The following is a 17,335-nucleotide window of genomic DNA, read 5'->3' as shown; positions in this document are numbered from 1 at the left end:
TTCAGCCAGAAATATGACAGAGGTGACAAAGGAGAGATTACAGGCTTCGTGATGAGCCACATAATGTGCAAAACTGTGTTGTTATTCATTTCTCAGTTTAGTCACCTAAGCCAGGGTTCAGCTTCTGCTGCTGTCACTGTCAAAAAGAATAAATAGAAAGTCATAGTATCACAGTGAATCAGTGGTGTTTGTGACACAGTATCAGTTTGTTTAAGATCTGTGTTTATCGCTCTCCCTCATTTTCTCACAGAGTCGTTCTCCCTTTCCCCTGCGGAGGGCTTTCATTACCTGGGTAGGTCAGGATGTGTGAAGGACAAAGCCATTAATGACACAGAGACTTTTCAGGAAGTGCTGGTAAGACAGGCACAACATCACTGTGTGACTACTCTAAAGTACATTAGCACACACTCTACTGCTGTACAGCAACAACCTACTGCACTACTCTATTAGCACACGTATACCTATGATGAAAATTACAGGCCTCTCTCATCTTTTTAAGTGGGAGAACTTGCACAATTGGTGGCTGACTAAATACTTTTTTGCCCCACTGTATATGTATATATATAATATAAAACTTCAAACGTTTGTGGTCAATACTAATTTGAATGTTATTGGAGAAAGTCTCTAATGCTGCATTTATTTGATCAAAAATACAGCTAAAACTGCAATATTGTGAAATATTATTAATACAGTTTAAAATATTTATTAAATGTTAAAATGCTATTTATTCCTGTGATGTCAAAGCAAGTTTTCAGCAGCCATTACTCCAGTCTTAAGTATAATAATACTCCAGTATTACGTATAAATAGATTCACTTGTGTTTTAATACTGTTTGGCTGTGTTTTGTGTGTTAGAATGCTCTGAGGACAATGCAGTTTGAAGAAGAGAACATCAAGGAGATGTTGAGGCTCCTTTCAGGAATCTTGCATGTGGGAAACATTGATTTTTTAACGGCAGGTGGAGCACAGGTCTGCTCTAAATCAGGTGAGCACTCCTCCACTCTCCGCTCTGTTTTTCTCTTGATTGTTGAATTTTTGAGTTGTTTACTGTAATCTGCTGATGTTAATTGCATTACATTTATATTAATGTATAAAAGTAAAATATGTGTTTGTTTAGCTCTCAGTAAAGCTGCAGATCTTTTGGGGTTGGATTGTGCCCAGCTGGCTGAAGTTTTGACCCACAGATCCATGATCCTCAGAGGAGAAGAAATCAGCACACCTCTCACTGTAGAGCAGGTAACGGGTGTTACAAACAAAGTTTCCCATCAAACATCACAACTTAACTTCTTAACACAATATTTACAAACATTTTCAATTCAATGCCACTGTATTACTGTTAAGTGCAAGAAAAATATTGAGAGATATTCAAAGAAGCTCACAGAGTGAAACAGTGAGATAATACTCCATGTATGAACAATCAAGTCACACCTTAAAATCAGGGTTGCTAAGAGGTGGAAAATTTCTGGAAACTTTCCAGGATTTTTTGGAAGCGTTTAGAAATTTACCTGAAATTTTCCACCCCTTTGTAACCCTAGTGAAAACAGCATAGATTTTATCAGAATACTTCTGTACTCACCAAAAACGTGTATAGAAACTCTCCCTCCCTCTAGAGGACTTCACATGTAACAGCATTGTATTAATAGTCATTTCAACTTCCTCACTCCACCTTTTTATAACTGTATGGATATAGCATAGGGTGAACATACGTGCCATTTTCCCAGGACGTGTCCTGGCCATGATTTCTATATTGCCTAAAATATCTAGGTTTAGGCTTTGCTTGCGTGTGCAGATATAGAAATCCTGGCCAGGACGCGTCCTGGGAAAATGGCACATATGGTCACCCTATAGTATGTTGCTAGCATGATTAGCAAGTTACTAGCATGTCTCTAGCACGATTAGCAAGTTACTAGCATGTCTCTAGCACGATTAGCAAGTTACTAGCATGTTGCCAGCATGATTAGCAAGTTATTGAATTGAATATGAATACATTTATACAATCTATAAATAGACATAAAGAGTCTTGGCACAAAAAAACAAGTTAGTGGAAGACTGAAATTGAACACTTTCACGATTTCACTACAAATTAATTCAAATCAGAAAGGCAGACAATCAACGTATGAGTTATGTTGTGAGGATGGACATAACACTTTTTTCAATTTTTTTTGTAAATTAATACATTTTAAACTTTCATTAATTATATTTAAATAAGTAATAAATAGCTATAATACCTTTTGTAGTCAGAATAACAGCACAAATATGTCTGTGTGTGCATCAGGCGGTGGACTCGCGGGACTCTATGGCGATGGCTCTCTACTCTCAGTGCTTCACTTGGATCATTCGTAAATTGAACAACCGTATCAATGGCAATGAAGACTTCCGATCCATCGGCATCCTGGACATCTTCGGGTTTGAGAACTTTGAGGTGAGAGTCATTACAATGAGTTTATGGCAGGTTTGAACCCACGGGTCATGTGCTATTTTATTCTTTCTGCTTGATTTTCTTTCTTTGTCTCAGGTGAACCGGTTTGAGCAGTTTAACATTAACTATGCAAATGAGAAGCTACAGGAGTATTTCAACAAACACATTTTCTCTTTAGAGCAGCTTGAGTACAACAAGTATGTCATTACAAATATACAAACATACACACTCAACACGTCACCAACCAAAACGCACTTAAAATGCAACTAACGCACATGGCAAACATCTAATTCTCTGCCATTTTATTTCTATCTGTGTATTTGTGTTCATAGAGAAGGGCTGGTCTGGGATGATGTCAACTGGATGGACAATGGAGAGTGCCTTGATCTCATAGAAAAGGTACAAACACAAACACAGTCCCACTCAAAAAACGCTGTATACATTTCTGACGTTCTAGATCTGAGTCTGTCTGCGCATGTGTTTTCTCTGCAGAAGTTGGGTTTGCTTGCTCTCGTGAATGAGGAGAGTCATTTTCCTAAAGGCACTGATGACACATTGCTGGAGAAACTCCATAGCCAGCATTCTGTATGTCATACACCGATATCATCATTTTTCTAAAGGGCATCAGGTTTGCATGAGCTAGAGCTGTAAGCAAGAATGTAGCCAAATGGAAGAGCCTGAACAAACTTTTGATCCACCACAGATTTGAATATTGGCTACAAAATCACCCTGAATATGGGAACTGCTGTATAATCACTAATATATCTCTCTTTTCATCTTATTAGAGGAATCAATTCTATGTTAAGCCTCGTGTTGCAGTTCATCAGTTTGGAATCAAGCACTATGCAGGAGAGGTACAGCACCCAGTCTACTAAGTTTTTATTATTATTATTTATTTATTTGAGTTAGATTTGATTACTTAAATATACTTTTTATGATTTATAGTATATGTAAGTAAATTAGCAGTTGTAAGCATCTTTCAAAAACCTGTTACATTTTGCTCATATATCAAATGCAATCTTATATTTCAAAATAGGTACAGTTTATATATTTCATAATAGGTAATGTTTCATAATAGGTACAGGTACAGATGTTGCTTATAAAAGGGTCAAGATGATGTTCTATTAAATTCTATTAAATATGATTAAACAGACTTTTCATACAATGTCAGTTGTATCAATTTCAATTACCAGTCACTAAGTTGTTGATCATATGATTTTTTTTGTCAGTTTCAGTTTTGTTATGAGATAAACATTTTTGCATTTTTATTTAGATATACGTTGCATCTGAATAAAAACCTTTTTATTTAGTTTTTAGTACTTTTTTTGTGTGGTTTCTAAGTTTCATTAGAAAAAATAAAGAAAAAGTGTAGTCCGTGCATTGCATATATCATGTGTTATGGTATATACTGGAGAATGAGACAAAAATGTGTTCAACATCAGCATTACAGGTGTCATGTCTCAGGTTAACATCCTGCTTTTTGTCTCCAGGTTGTGTATGATGTCAGAGGAATCCTGGAGAAGAACAGGGACACTTTCAGAGATGATATTCTCAACTTACTCAGGGAGAGCAGGTGTGTGTGTGTGTAGTTTTGTAACTGTTCTCTGTGAGGTCATTTGTTCACACGCTCCTGTTCTCTCAGGTTGGATTTTGTGTATGATCTTTTTGAGCGAGTGAACACCTGGACTGGACGGGACACTGTCAAGTGCAGCTCAAAGTATCGCAGACCTACTGTTAGCTCCCAATTTAAGGTAAGAAACTACAACTCCCATAATGCTTTAGAGCAGGTAAACAAAAGCTAAATTTGAATGAAAGTGAAGGTCACAAGATATTTGATGGAATTGTTTACTCTTACACTCTTATTTCTACAGAAGTTTAAAAAATTTGATTTAAAACGTGTTGTAATTAGTTATAATAAACTAACTAGAAGTATTAGTTAGTAGATTAAACCCCTTAACTGTCACCGTCCCACCTGTGGGACGCTTGGCACTCTTTTTTTGTTGTCCTTTTTCTTTATTAAATCTTTTAGTAATCATCATAAATCATATATCATTTGAAAGCTTAGAAGCCCAAGATTCATCCTGTGAAAACTATTTTGAAATCGGACATTGCGTTACCATGGAAATGGTACTTTAAAATCTTTTGGCGGTCTCCTCCCCCTTAGTGGGCGGTGTCATATTACAAAATGCATTACGCTCTTTTACAATCAAAACGTTTTATAATCTTGACAAAAAAACATATAATTGGAAAGGTCTAAGTCTCAGGATTCCATATTTGGTGGTATTTTGAGATAGAAGTAATATTGACAGAGAAATCTAGACATTTGTGACAGAAAAATGCATAAAAAAATGTAATGGAGTTTGGATGGCACCCGGTGGCTGTTTGTGGTATAATGCCCTAAATAAAATCTCACAGGAACCTCAATTTTTCAAATTTCAACTTCAAATTTGGAACATAACTTATTTAGACATAAGGCTTTAATTTTATACCAATTTTAGAGTAAAACCTGTTATGTAAAATATTTATTATATATAAAATAAAATTAATATAGTATATTTTCTTTACAGTAAATTTAAACTACCATAATTTTTTTATACTTTAATTTTTTATTTATTTTTTTTAAATGGGGGGTGACGGTTAAGGTATAAAACATTTTAACATTTTGTAACAGATTATTTATTTCTGTCTACCCAGAATTCATTGCACTCGCTGATGTCCACCCTTAGTGCCTCCAATCCATTCTTTGTACGCTGCATTAAACCCAACAATAGCAAGGTATGTGTCACACACACACACACACACACACACACACACAAGCTGAGTTTGAGTCACTTTGTGTTGTATTCAGGTTTGGAATTAATGGTTTTGTTTATTTTGAGAATGCCAGTCTGGTCTGATCACATTTATAGGCCGAGTTCAAGTACAGACATCTAAAACACACACGATTAGACACGCACAATATCAGATGGCGATTCTCTGTATGGTTGTTTATCTCTCCATGTTTTCATTCAGTAGTGAAAGAAGGAGATTACACATCATAAACTCTGTGTGAAGATATAAGACTCCTTTGAGAGACACACACACACACACACACACACACACACGCACGCTCTGCACACTTTTCTATTCAGATTGCATTGGACCCGAGGCCATTCAGCAGGCTGCCTATTAACTCTACAGCAGATGTCAGACTGCATGTGTGTTTTGTGTATTTTAGTTCCTCTTTGTTCAGTTGTTGAAGGTCAGTGCTGAGGTGTTAATGGGACACATCAATTCTGTTCCATTCTACTTATGCTTTCAGATCGTGCTTTAAACACATCAATGCTGAAGTAAATCAATATGCAAATGTGGCCTTGTGCAGAAGTCACGAGTAAAGAGTATATAGTGATATTTAAAAACAGCAGAAGAGAAAGCAAGCAGATTAATAATGTACAAAATTAAATAAAATTATAATAGTTAAAAACTAAATTAATAAACAAACTCATTAATTCAAAGGTACTTATGTCACAAGTTTGTTTACTTTCTGATTATCAATATACAGTACAGAATGATATTTAAAAATATAAACAGGTACATTTGATAACAAAATTAATTATTGTTTTTTTTCCTTTTTGTCTTCAAATAAGTTTTAATTTACTTGAATTTTTCTCTTTTCTCTTTTTTCTGTCTTTTTCTTTTTAAAGAAATTAGTTATTGTAGTAAATTAAATTTAGATAAATAATAATAATAAACAAAATGTAGGCCTAATAATTTTTAAATGGCATCTGTCATCTATAGCATCTATCAAATTATCTGTTTTCTATTTTGATCTATATATCTAATATTAAGTTCTATTTAAAATCATTCTTCAGTAAAAAGTAGATGATTACTATTTAAAATAATAACAAAGGATAATATATAATATAAATATACGATATTTTGTTAATTTAATAAACTAATTTACAGTTATGACATCTTCATACAGTATCTGTTTCTTTCTGTATATTATATTTTAGTTGAATGTCTCTGTTGTTCTGCTGTTCCCCCACTTTATTTGAATGTAAACAGCTGGGGTGACTTCTGCCCCTTTTCTACCCACAATGCATTTCACTCCAACACCCCCCTCCCCCTTTGAACACAAATTAGCCCAGCATGGGTTTTGATCTCCATGGCAACCAGCAGTGTGTGAATGAGATCTAGAGGTTGGGGGTGTGTGTGTGTGTGTATGTGTGTGAGCTGACCAGTCGATCTCTGGCTCGTTGTGGACATACACTCGCTCAGAGCTGCTGTTGGTCACAGGATGAGAAAGGACACTGTACTATACAGTAAGAGTTCATATATTATTAAAAGTAAACTTTCAGATGGTTAAATTGTTGCTACTGAAGAACAGAACTGATGTAGTGATGTTTAGACAGATGCTGAGAGTTTTTCCAGATGTTTGAATATCTATTTGACTGTTTTGACATAGTCTTCAATTATATGAGTTGTCAGATATGTTTACCTGTTGGATAGTGAAGATTTTTCTCAAAGTTTTGCTTATTAAACAGCAGATTTATGAAAGCTGTTTGCACTATTCTGATGGTTTGTTTCTTAAAGGGATAGTTCACCCCAAAATGTAAATTCTGTTCTAACTTGTCTTTCCAAACCTGTGTGACTTACTTTCTTCTGTGGAACATAAAAGAAGACGTTTTGAAGAACTGTTTTTGCCCATACAGTGAAAGCCAGTGGGGTCCAAAACAGCATTTGACCCCTACGACTTTCACTCTTTGAAAAACACACATTCATCAGGTTTGGAATAACATATGGGTGACTAAATGATGACAGAATTGTCATTTTGGGGTGAACTATCCCTTTAATATATTTATATGTTGGTAGAATTTGTATTTCTGGGAGCCGATTAAAGAGGGATGTTGTCCCTCCCCCCATGAAGCGCTCTGACATTGATCCTGTCTGCGTTCTGTGACTTGTGCTGCATGTATCAGTATGTTAATGTGCCGCTGAGTATAATGAATGATTGTGTGAGTGCGAGTGTGTGTGTGTGTGTGTGTGTGTGTTGGTATTGACCTTGCTCTCACAGAGCTCATTCACCACTCATCTCCTCATCTCACTTTCATTCTGGTTCATTCCTCCTTCCACAGAGATGACATTTAGAAGCGGGGATCACAGCGCCCCGTTTCCGACCTCACCCCCACACAGGGTCACAGGTCAGGGGGAGAGGGAGTGATGATAGCCCACTTAGTGTGTTTGGAGAATGAAACCACTCAAAGCTCAACCAATCTATATTTGAACGCAGAATTAATCCAGCTAATTTAGATTGAGAACTTTTTTAAATAGAACAGTGAAGAAACTGTAGTGATTTAAATTGCTACAATGTTTCTGTCTTTCTTTTGCAGATGCCCAATCAGTTTGAGCAGTCTGTAGTCCTCAACCAGCTGAGATATTCTGGGATGTTGGAGACAGTTAAAATCAGACGTTCTGGGTTTCCGGTTCGGAGAACGTTCAAGGATTTCTGTTCCAGGTTTGTCCCCTAAACACAATAAACTTACATATTCTTGCTAAAAACGGATTTGTTCGGAAACTTTTTTAATAAAGCAATAAGCCCCAAGAAGCCGTGGTTTACAGTGAATTTATAACAGCTAAGGGGCGTTGTTAGGCACGACGCAAAGCAGAGTTTATTGCTTATTGCTTTTATAAAACGGTTATTCCATATGCGTAGTTAGGTTTCACTAAATAAAACAGAGCAAATAAAGTGTAATGAAAGCAGTATTCTTCCACCAAACAATATAGTTCCTCAGAAACAGTTGTGGTTGCAACAAAGTGGTTGCCAAGCAACACACAAAGTAAACAAAGGTGTATGTTTGTAGTGTAATTTACAACAGCTTCGAACGTGGCTCAACCAATCAGAATCAAGGACCGGAACTATCCGTTTCATAAGTGAAAGCACAGAGAATTTATTCAAGTTTAAGTTTTTGCAAAACCACTTCTGGCATAGTTAAATGAAGTCATTATCATTCTTTTCAGTCCATACAAGTAAATGAGACTAGAATGCGTCTTATTCACAAAATTCAGAGCTATTTGGCACCCAGAATTAACATTGTGCTATTCATTCTGCTTTTCCTGCATTTTCTATTGTTCTTGGTAGCAGTAATTCATTGAATGATAATCAAATGATGGATAAGAGTGCTATAATTGGGCAGAAAGTCAAGCGAGCACAATGTTGTCATTTAAAAGTAAGACCTGTTTTTAGTCAGGTCAGTTTGATATTATGCAGAACTGGATTTGTCTAAAATTCTCACTGGTCCATGGATGTGCAACAAAACATTTCCCAAATTTTGGTCACATGATGTTGCATCAGTTCACATTTTTCTGTCTCCATTGAAATCAATAGATTCACAGTGTTCACTGACGTAAACTCTTGTGTTCAGACTTCCTTATTGTGAACCACTTTTGCAGGACAGTTTAATCACCGTTTTATTTTTTATTTGTCAGGTATTATGTCTTGATGAGGGGTTTGGTTTTGTCAGATGACCCAAAGGGGTGGTGCCTCCTCCTGCTGCAGCTGTATGACAACAGCAGTGCTGAATGGCAGCTGGGAAAAACCAAAGTAAGCAACATCATGTTCTCTGGATATTCACTTTGACATGTGTATCTTTGTGGGTAGCTGGCATTAAATACTTTTGGTTGTTCACAACACCAAAACACCACAGTTTAATCAGTTATTCATACAGTTTTAACAGCACTGCTTATTATTTTCCAATTATTAAGCATGAAATTGTATTAGAGAAGACAGCAAATGGAAATTAAATATTAAATATTTATTATTTGAATATTTGTTTAAAATAAGCAATTAAAGGCAGAAGGTGACTAAAATAATAAATAACTGGTGACCTGATACAGGACCTAGGATTATATTTTCCCTTTTATATTCATATCAATTTTAACTTAAAAAAGGTGTCTATTAACTTTTTTATTGCATCAGCTACCCAGAATGCTGAATAGGATAGTGCATAAGCAAAGGGAAAAATTTGTTGCAAGGTTTTGAGCAAGTGAAGTAGTTTGAGAGATATATACATCTAAACTTAACTTTTTGGTTTTGTACTCTAGATCAGTCATGATATGGTGTGAATGATGTCTATACATTGTTTTTTTTTTAGGTGTTTATGAAAGAAAGTTTGGAGCTGCGGTTAGAGAAGCAGAGAGAAACAGAAGTGCTCAAAGCGGCTTCAGTTATCCAAGCTCATATACTGGGCTACAGAGCACGGTAAACACACTTACACATGCATATTCACACTTCTAGTTGGTGCCAACTCTCATGTACTCCCTCTGTTGTTGTCTCTCTGCCCTCTGCTGGTTATAGGAGGCAGTACAGGCGGTTGTTGCAGTGCATTGTTGTTATTCAGAAAAACTACCGAGCACTGTATTGGCGGCGGCGCTTCCAGATGACGCGCTGGGCCACCATCACCCTACAGAAGAGGCTCAGAGGGCAAAGGGCACGGCGGCTCTACATTCAACTTCTAGAGGAGAAGAGGAAGAGGGAGGAAGAAGAAGAGAAGAGACGACGAGAAGAGCAGGAGGCACAGGAGAGGTAAGCAGTTCAATTGCCTTTATTATTATATCTAAGTTTATGTTTTTATGGTTTGTTTCTAAGTTTCTTGTGATGTTTTTTTTTTTTTATCAGAGAGAGACAGCGCATGGAGTTGGAGCTCCTAGCAGAAGCAGTTAGTGAAATATATGTCTGTCTGTCTATCTATCTGTCCGTCTGTCTGTCTGTCTATATCTGTCTGTATGTCTGTCTATCTGTGGAGAAACAATTTTTTTTTTAATTTTGTTTTGATATTTTTGATAAAAACCGTCTTAAGGCCCATTCACACCAAGCACGATAACTATAAAGAAAACGATAAAGATACAGTTCTAAAAATCACTCTCAATATTAAAGAATAGCAGAGTCTACACCACAACTATAACGATAAAGGCACAGAGAAACGATATCTTGGAATCACTTTCAGAATGATTTTTTCCAGCTGATGAACGATACAAACATTGACAGCCAATCAGAATCCATCCTGCTATAACGAGCTGGAGAATTTAAAGCGACAGACATGCGTGCGCTTAGAATAAACAGAAGATATTGTTCGCCAGTGTGGACGCTAATATTGTTATCTTTATAGTTATCGTTCTTGGCATGAACGGGGCTTTAGTTTTGTAATTATGAAATATTGGCATTGACAGCAATGGATATGATTATTTATTTGCTAATTTGGTTAAAAATTGGTTAATTTTCCTTTTAATTACTTTTGGTTTCAGTGCAACATTCATGTGAAATTCAAGTGATAGCCTATGTAGAATGTTGGGTAACGCAGTCTTTTCTCTGTGTTCAACACAGGCAGAGGAAGCTCGACGATTAGAGGAAAAAAATACAAATGAGCAGATTTCAAATTTCTTAACCGAGAAGGCTACACCAGACAGTATTGTACCAGAGAGTATTCCACTTCAGAACGACCCACCTGAGAGCCCTGTACCCTTCTCTATAGCAGAGAAGTCACTGGTGGAGCAGGTGTTTGACGAGGTGTTCAAGGGAGAGACAAACCAGGCATCACAGGTGGAGGAGATCTTGCGTTTAGAGCGTGAGATTGAAGGCCTGCAGCGACAGAAAGAGGCTCAGGAGCAGAGTCTAACTGCGCAGTCGTTGCATCGCCTGCAGTGGCTGCGTGATCAGGAGCTGCGCAGGCTAGAAGAGGAGGCCTGCAAGGCTGCGCAGCAGTTCCTCACCTCGCTCAACTTCGATGAGATCGACGAGTGTGTGCGTAACATCGAAAGCTCGCTGGGAGAGTCTGGTGGCTCACAGAGGGAGGTAGCCCGAGGTGAGGAAGATGAGGTGGATGAAGGCCTGGGAGTGGATGAAGATGGGTTTAAAGACTCCCCTAACCCCAGCGAGCATGGCCACTCTGACGGCCAGCGCACCAGTGGAATCCGCACCAGCGATGATTCCTCAGAGGAGGATCCTTATGCAAACGACCGTATGCCTCTGCCCCCTGCCCTGCCCATCATCACACCCTCAGCCTATCATGCTCCGCCCTCCAGCAGTGGCTCCACCTACTCTCACGCTGTTCAGGAAGAGGAGGCGGAGCTAATCCCTCCTGATGAAGATTCAGATTATGATGCAGATGATTATGATGAAGGAGGCCTCATCATGCGGCCTCCCAGCCTTCCGCCTCACAATGACCACTGGTCAGGTGACCACCGCAGCTCCTTGGCAACCAGCACCAGTGTCAGCTCAGAGGCGTATCGCTTCAGCTCGGAGGGGCCACAGTCTTCTGTGAGTTTTTCACACACATTCAATATGGTTGATTCATATACCACATACATTCTGTACGAGTCAGATTTATATAGAGATTTGAGTGTTCCTGTAGAGCATATTTGTCAAATATATTTGATAGTTGGTACTTAACACGTTCCTGGTCTTATTGTGCATGATTTTTCTGTGCATGTAGATGCATTGGTACGCTTCAAAATGCAGTAACTTGATTCTGAATCATCTGTTCTTTTCAAGCGAATTCCTTAATTCATCAAATTCATCATTAATAAAATTGAAAAATTCACTTGTTGAATATCCTGTTTCACTTGTAAACACACTGCTGTTCAAAAGAGTGTGTTTTGTTTTAGAAAATTAATTTAAGAAAGAATTATTCTGCAAAGACTTAATGTGACAGTAAAGTTTTTTATTTTAAATAAACACTGCCGACTAGAGTAATGGCTGCTGAAACTTCAGCTTTGCTATCACAGAAATAAATTACAATTTAAAATATATAAAAATAGTAAATGGTTCTTTTAAATTGTCTAAATATATATTTTTTTGCATTTTTGATCAAATAAATGCAGCCTTGGTGAGCATAAGGAATTTATTTCAAAATCATTAAAAATTCTTACAGATCCTAAATTTTTAAATGGTAGTGTACATCACATTACTGAACTAAAATGGGTAATAAATGCCGTATCATGACTTCAAAAGCATGCATTTGTGCATTTTCACATTAGTTGCTGATTGTGTATCCCTGTGTTTCTCTCCCTCAGTTTGAGGACAGTGAAGATGACTTTGATAGGTTTGACATTGACGATGAATCATCTTACCGGCGGGATTCTGTCTATAGCTCTGTCACTCTCCCCTACTTCCACAGTTTCCTTTATATTAAAGGTAAATAGTTGCCCGCTCCTCTCTCAACACCTCTTTCTTTATTATGTTTGTTTGATTTCAGAGCCTGCTAGAGAATGTAATGAAACTCATATTACTTTCTCTTCTCTCTAACGTTACTCTCCCAGGATCAGTAAACAGTCCTCCATAAAATGTGCCTCTTTTGAAGTGCCAAACAAAGTAGTTTCGCTTTCACAACGAAACACACAGCGTCTTCATGACATGGCGGCGGCGGCAACAACAATACTACAGCGAGAATAAAAGTTACGCCTTCTTTCTTTGCTTGAACATTTGGGCGGCGTTATGCAAATCTTCCCACATAGTGAGGTAGATATGTGGGGGCGTGTTCGAACGAGCCGTTTTAGGTAGGTGTGGCTGACTCTTAACTTTTATAAAGAATATCTCTTTGGATTTGAGACTTTAGTCTTTGCAACTTTACAGATCTTCTTTATGCACCAAGAGCTTGTAACAATCCAAAGAGAAAGGAAAAATTGAAATCGCATCATATGACCCCTTTAACTTGAAGGTGTAAACGTAACTTTTGTAGCTTATTTCAGCTGTAGGTGCATTGTCTATCTTTGCTTTTTTTATGTTATATTTTTTAAGAAATTAAAGTTTTGTCTTAGATTGTTAGCAAAATTGATCACCCTGTCTACACTGAACCTGTTGCAGCATTTCATTAAGGGAAGTCTAGACGCACCTATGACCTTTGTCATCATCACACGTGTGTTGCAGGTGGCCTGTTGAACTCCTGGAAGCGTCGTTGGTGTGTGCTGAAGGATGAAACATTTCTGTGGTTCAGGAGCAGACAGGAGGCGCTCAAACAGGGCTGGCTGCTGAAGAAGGGCGGAGGCTCCTCTACACTCTCTCGACGCAACTGGAGACGCCGCTGGTTCGTCCTGCGACAGAGCAAACTCATCTACTACGAGAACGACACAGAGGAGCGGATGAAAGGCATGCTGGACATGCACGAAGCAAAGTAAGACCTCAGGAATGCTCAAAGGTTTCAGGTCATAATCAATGTGACACTGGAACTGGAGTGCTATAGTCATGCTAAACTTGTCAATCAAAAAGACAAATATTGTATATAAAATTATTTTTTAAATCTGTAGCCTAAAGACCTGTTCACTCTTAAGATTACTTTTTTTTTTTTTAAATGTTTGATTTGAAACAGTACATAAAAGACAACAAAGCATCAATTATTCTATGTATGGTTATTTATTTATTTCTCTTTCATTTTGTGTGGTTTTATTAGAGAGATTATTGACGTAACAGGGAAGGAGAATGGGATTGACATTGTCATGCCAGGGAGAACATACCACCTTGTTGCAGAAACTGCAGAAGATTCCAGGTAAGTGTGTTTGTATGCTTCAAGCCTTGATGTTATTTCATAAATGTGTAGAACTGTTAAACTGAGGTTTTTAATTAATCTCTGTATTGTGTGCAGTCATTGGTTCAGCGTGTTGAGTCAGGTGCACATGTCGACAGAACAGGAAATTCGAGAGATGCATGATGAACAAGCAAATCCTCAGAATGCTGTGGTAAGTATTACACACACACACTTAAACACTGACAAATTTGCAGACAGCTCATAATATATTTAGAAAAGATGTTTGTGTTTTTTATAGGGCACATTAGATGTGGGAATAATTGATTCTGTATGTGCTTCTGACAACCCAGAAAGGTAAACACAAAGTCACAAACACACACAATACTGATAACGAGTTCAAACAGATGCCATTAATACAGGTAGCCAGTGGAGGACAGAGGAGCCTCTTAAAGAAGAAGTTACAGGTCTGTGAGAGCCAGAAATCTTGCTTGTTTGTAGGTGACCAAATACTTATTTTACCGAGGAATTTACCAATTAATTCTTTAAAAATCCTACAATGTGATTTTCTGGATTTTTTTCCCTAATTTTGTCTCTCATAGTTGAGGTATACCTATGATGAAAATTACAGGCCTCTCTCATCTTTTTAAGTGGGAGAACTTGCACAATTGGTGGCTGACTAAATACTTTTTTGCCTCACTGTATATGCATTATTTGTTCTCACGCCGGCTTGTTGTTTTTGAAAGAAAAACTTTAAAAGGCAGTTTAGTGGGTTGGAGAACTGCACTTTTAAAAAGATTTTTTTTTTACATACATGTATTTATTATATAATAAATTATGTTATATTATATTACATATATAATTTTTTTTTTCAATTGCAGCATTATATCGAACAATTGCAACATTTTGTAATTATAACTATATTTTGCAAATTGACTAATTTTTGTCTCATTTTAATTTTTTTACTACACTTTGTGTACTATGAATATTGTTGGCTCTATCACAAATAGCTTGTGATGCTTCTTATTTGTAAGTCACTTTGGATAAAGGCATCTGCGAAATTAATGTTTAAACGTAATCACCAAATCTTACCATTTTAGTTTATCTGTGGAAAATCATACAGTCATGTACAGGCATTAAAATATTTTAAATGTTTCTGCTTTTTTTCTCTATCCAGGCCAAATGCCTTTGTTATAATTACAGCCCATCGTGTGCTACATTGTATGGCTGAGTCAGCAGAAGAAATGCATCACTGGATTACGTTGCTCCAACGCACGAAAGGAGACACACGTGTGCAGGGACAAGAGTTCATAATCAGGGGTGAGAGGCCACCTACTCAACAATTCAAACGTCATGCTTAGTTATTTATGGATTGTCTGAAAATTATTTTAACATTTAGTTCATTTTTGCAGTAATGCAGTTATTTCTAATTGTATGAGGATAATTTATCACTCTTCCTAATCACTTTTCCTATTCTGATTATTTAATTTGACTTTATATTATTTTATTTAATATTTTATCCATTTTTGAAAGCTTAATATAAAAATAGTGTTAAGAATGTTGGCTGTCAAATTATAGGTGTAATATGTAATGCATACTTGACGGTTAGTTGTTGAAGAATATGGTTATTTTATATACTATTTGGACAAATAAAGAGTAAAATTGCATGTTATAATGTTCACTTTCAAATCAACAGCACCCTGTTAGGAAGCCTTCAACTTTAAACTGAATTTGAATGCAAAATTTGAAAATGTCTCTGATCTCTTCCTGTCCGTTTCTCTCTCCAGGTTGGCTGTATAAAGAGATTCGGGGCAGCAGTCTTGGGAATCTTAAGCTGAAGAAGCGCTGGTTTGTGCTGACTCACAATTCTGTGGATTATTATAAAAGCTCAGAGAGAAATGCTCTTAAACTGGGCTCTTTAGTGCTCAACAGCCTCTGCTCCGTGATCGTTCCTGATGAGAGAGTCTTCAGAGAGACTGGTTAGCACACTCATATACACACATAAACAACAAACCAACCAACCTTTACATTTTTCTCAGACTCTAACCTATATTTGTTTGTGTCTAGGCTACTGGAACGTGAGCGTGTTTGGTCGTAAGCATTCATATCGCCTGTATTCTAAGCTGCAGACGGAGGCTAGTCGTTGGGCCAGCGCTGTACAGACTGTCATCGACAGCAAACCGCTCATGGATACACCCACGCAGCAACTTATACAGGACATCAAGGTAACACACATATGCACATACATTCATGTTTTTGTAACATCATTTTCTTGAATTACTGTTGTAATCATTTGATTTTAGGAGAACTGTCTGAATTCGGAGGTGGTGGAGCAGATCTACAAGAGGAACCCAATACTGCGTTACACACACCACCCTCTACATACAGCCCTCCTGCCTTTATCCTATGGAGATGCACAGCAAAGCTGTGAGTAAAACACACATACACACACACACATTCTCAAATACACCCTAACCTTCATAAACACTGTATATGCATGTTTTTAGCTGACAAAGGGAGAAGTTACGGCACGCTGCAAGCTGAGGCCCTCAAGCTCTTCAATGTTCTTCATCAGCTAGAGACTGAGGACAATCCCATCCCTCAGATTCAGGGGCTCCTGCAGACGGCTCATGACCTACGACCCCTAAGAGATGAACTCTTCTGCCAGCTCATCAAACAGACAACACACCACTCAAAGCCTGCTGGCCCCGCCCACATTTGTGGCTGGCGAATCATAGCTTGCATGTGCTGCACATTTAACCCCGCCTCCAGAAGTATTCTTAAATACCTGAAATTTCACTTCAAAAGGTCAGTGAGAATTTTGTGTGTGTGTATTTGGAGTATTTTGTTCTGACTGACATAAGGTTAAAAGAGAGAAATTAGATCATATAAGATAATTTCTTGCTTACTGCATGCATACTGCACAGTACACTGCCACACTTACATTTATAATATTACATAATATTTGTATTTTAAATGAATGCTGGTCTTTTTAACTTTCTATTAATCAAAGAATCCTGAAGAAAAAAAAGATCACGATTTCCATAAAAATATATTTTGCAGCACAACTGTCCTTCTATTAAACATTGATAATTAAAAACATTGTATTTTTAATTTAATCTTTATATTTGCTGTAGTTGTTTTTGTGTAAAATTTTTGACAGTCTCATCAAATAATTAAGATTTTAAGGATCAACATTAAAATTAAAAATAATAAAACACTAAAAATGAAATATTTTAAATGATACAAGTATATTTAGACCTCAACATTATAATGTACAGCATAAAATTGATAATTGTTTCACTTAAGATTACATGTAGTAGTGTTATTAAACTTTTTTGAGTTTTAAAAAAAAATAGTTTTTAACTTTAATTGAGCCTTAGATGACAACAAAGGTATATAAATAAATAAAAATATTTAAA

The 17,335-nt window shown here is 37.0% G+C and overlaps 1 protein-coding gene across 1 annotated transcript in view; it reads left to right on the top strand.

Moving 5' to 3' along the window:
• LOC107602648 (unconventional myosin-X-like) overlaps positions 1-17,335 on the top strand; it is a 40,686-nt gene that overhangs the window by 19,363 nt on the left and 3,988 nt on the right. The window contains exons 9-35 of the mRNA XM_016295210.1: positions 251-354; positions 855-984; positions 1,117-1,235; positions 2,275-2,421; positions 2,515-2,615; positions 2,751-2,817; positions 2,911-3,003; positions 3,204-3,272; positions 3,909-3,991; positions 4,061-4,169; positions 5,113-5,193; positions 7,791-7,915; positions 8,887-9,001; positions 9,552-9,658; positions 9,755-9,982; positions 10,076-10,115; positions 10,781-11,713; positions 12,469-12,589; positions 13,322-13,565; positions 13,842-13,937; positions 14,034-14,127; positions 14,215-14,270; positions 15,091-15,233; positions 15,701-15,892; positions 15,981-16,138; positions 16,217-16,340; positions 16,421-16,721. Of these exons, the coding sequence (XP_016150696.1) occupies positions 251-354; positions 855-984; positions 1,117-1,235; positions 2,275-2,421; positions 2,515-2,615; positions 2,751-2,817; positions 2,911-3,003; positions 3,204-3,272; positions 3,909-3,991; positions 4,061-4,169; positions 5,113-5,193; positions 7,791-7,915; positions 8,887-9,001; positions 9,552-9,658; positions 9,755-9,982; positions 10,076-10,115; positions 10,781-11,713; positions 12,469-12,589; positions 13,322-13,565; positions 13,842-13,937; positions 14,034-14,127; positions 14,215-14,270; positions 15,091-15,233; positions 15,701-15,892; positions 15,981-16,138; positions 16,217-16,340; positions 16,421-16,721 (4,180 nt within the window). The remainder of the gene's footprint in view (positions 1-250; positions 355-854; positions 985-1,116; positions 1,236-2,274; positions 2,422-2,514; positions 2,616-2,750; positions 2,818-2,910; positions 3,004-3,203; positions 3,273-3,908; positions 3,992-4,060; positions 4,170-5,112; positions 5,194-7,790; positions 7,916-8,886; positions 9,002-9,551; positions 9,659-9,754; positions 9,983-10,075; positions 10,116-10,780; positions 11,714-12,468; positions 12,590-13,321; positions 13,566-13,841; positions 13,938-14,033; positions 14,128-14,214; positions 14,271-15,090; positions 15,234-15,700; positions 15,893-15,980; positions 16,139-16,216; positions 16,341-16,420; positions 16,722-17,335) is intronic.

The sequence above is a fragment of the Sinocyclocheilus grahami genome, unplaced genomic scaffold (genome assembly GCF_001515645.1).
Source record: "Sinocyclocheilus grahami isolate Dianchi unplaced genomic scaffold, SAMN03320097.WGS_v1.1 scaffold331.1, whole genome shotgun sequence".
Lineage (NCBI taxonomy): Eukaryota > Metazoa > Chordata > Actinopteri > Cypriniformes > Cyprinidae > Sinocyclocheilus > Sinocyclocheilus grahami.
The sequence above is the reverse complement of the archived record's forward strand: the minus strand, read 5'-3'. Positions and strand labels throughout refer to the sequence as shown.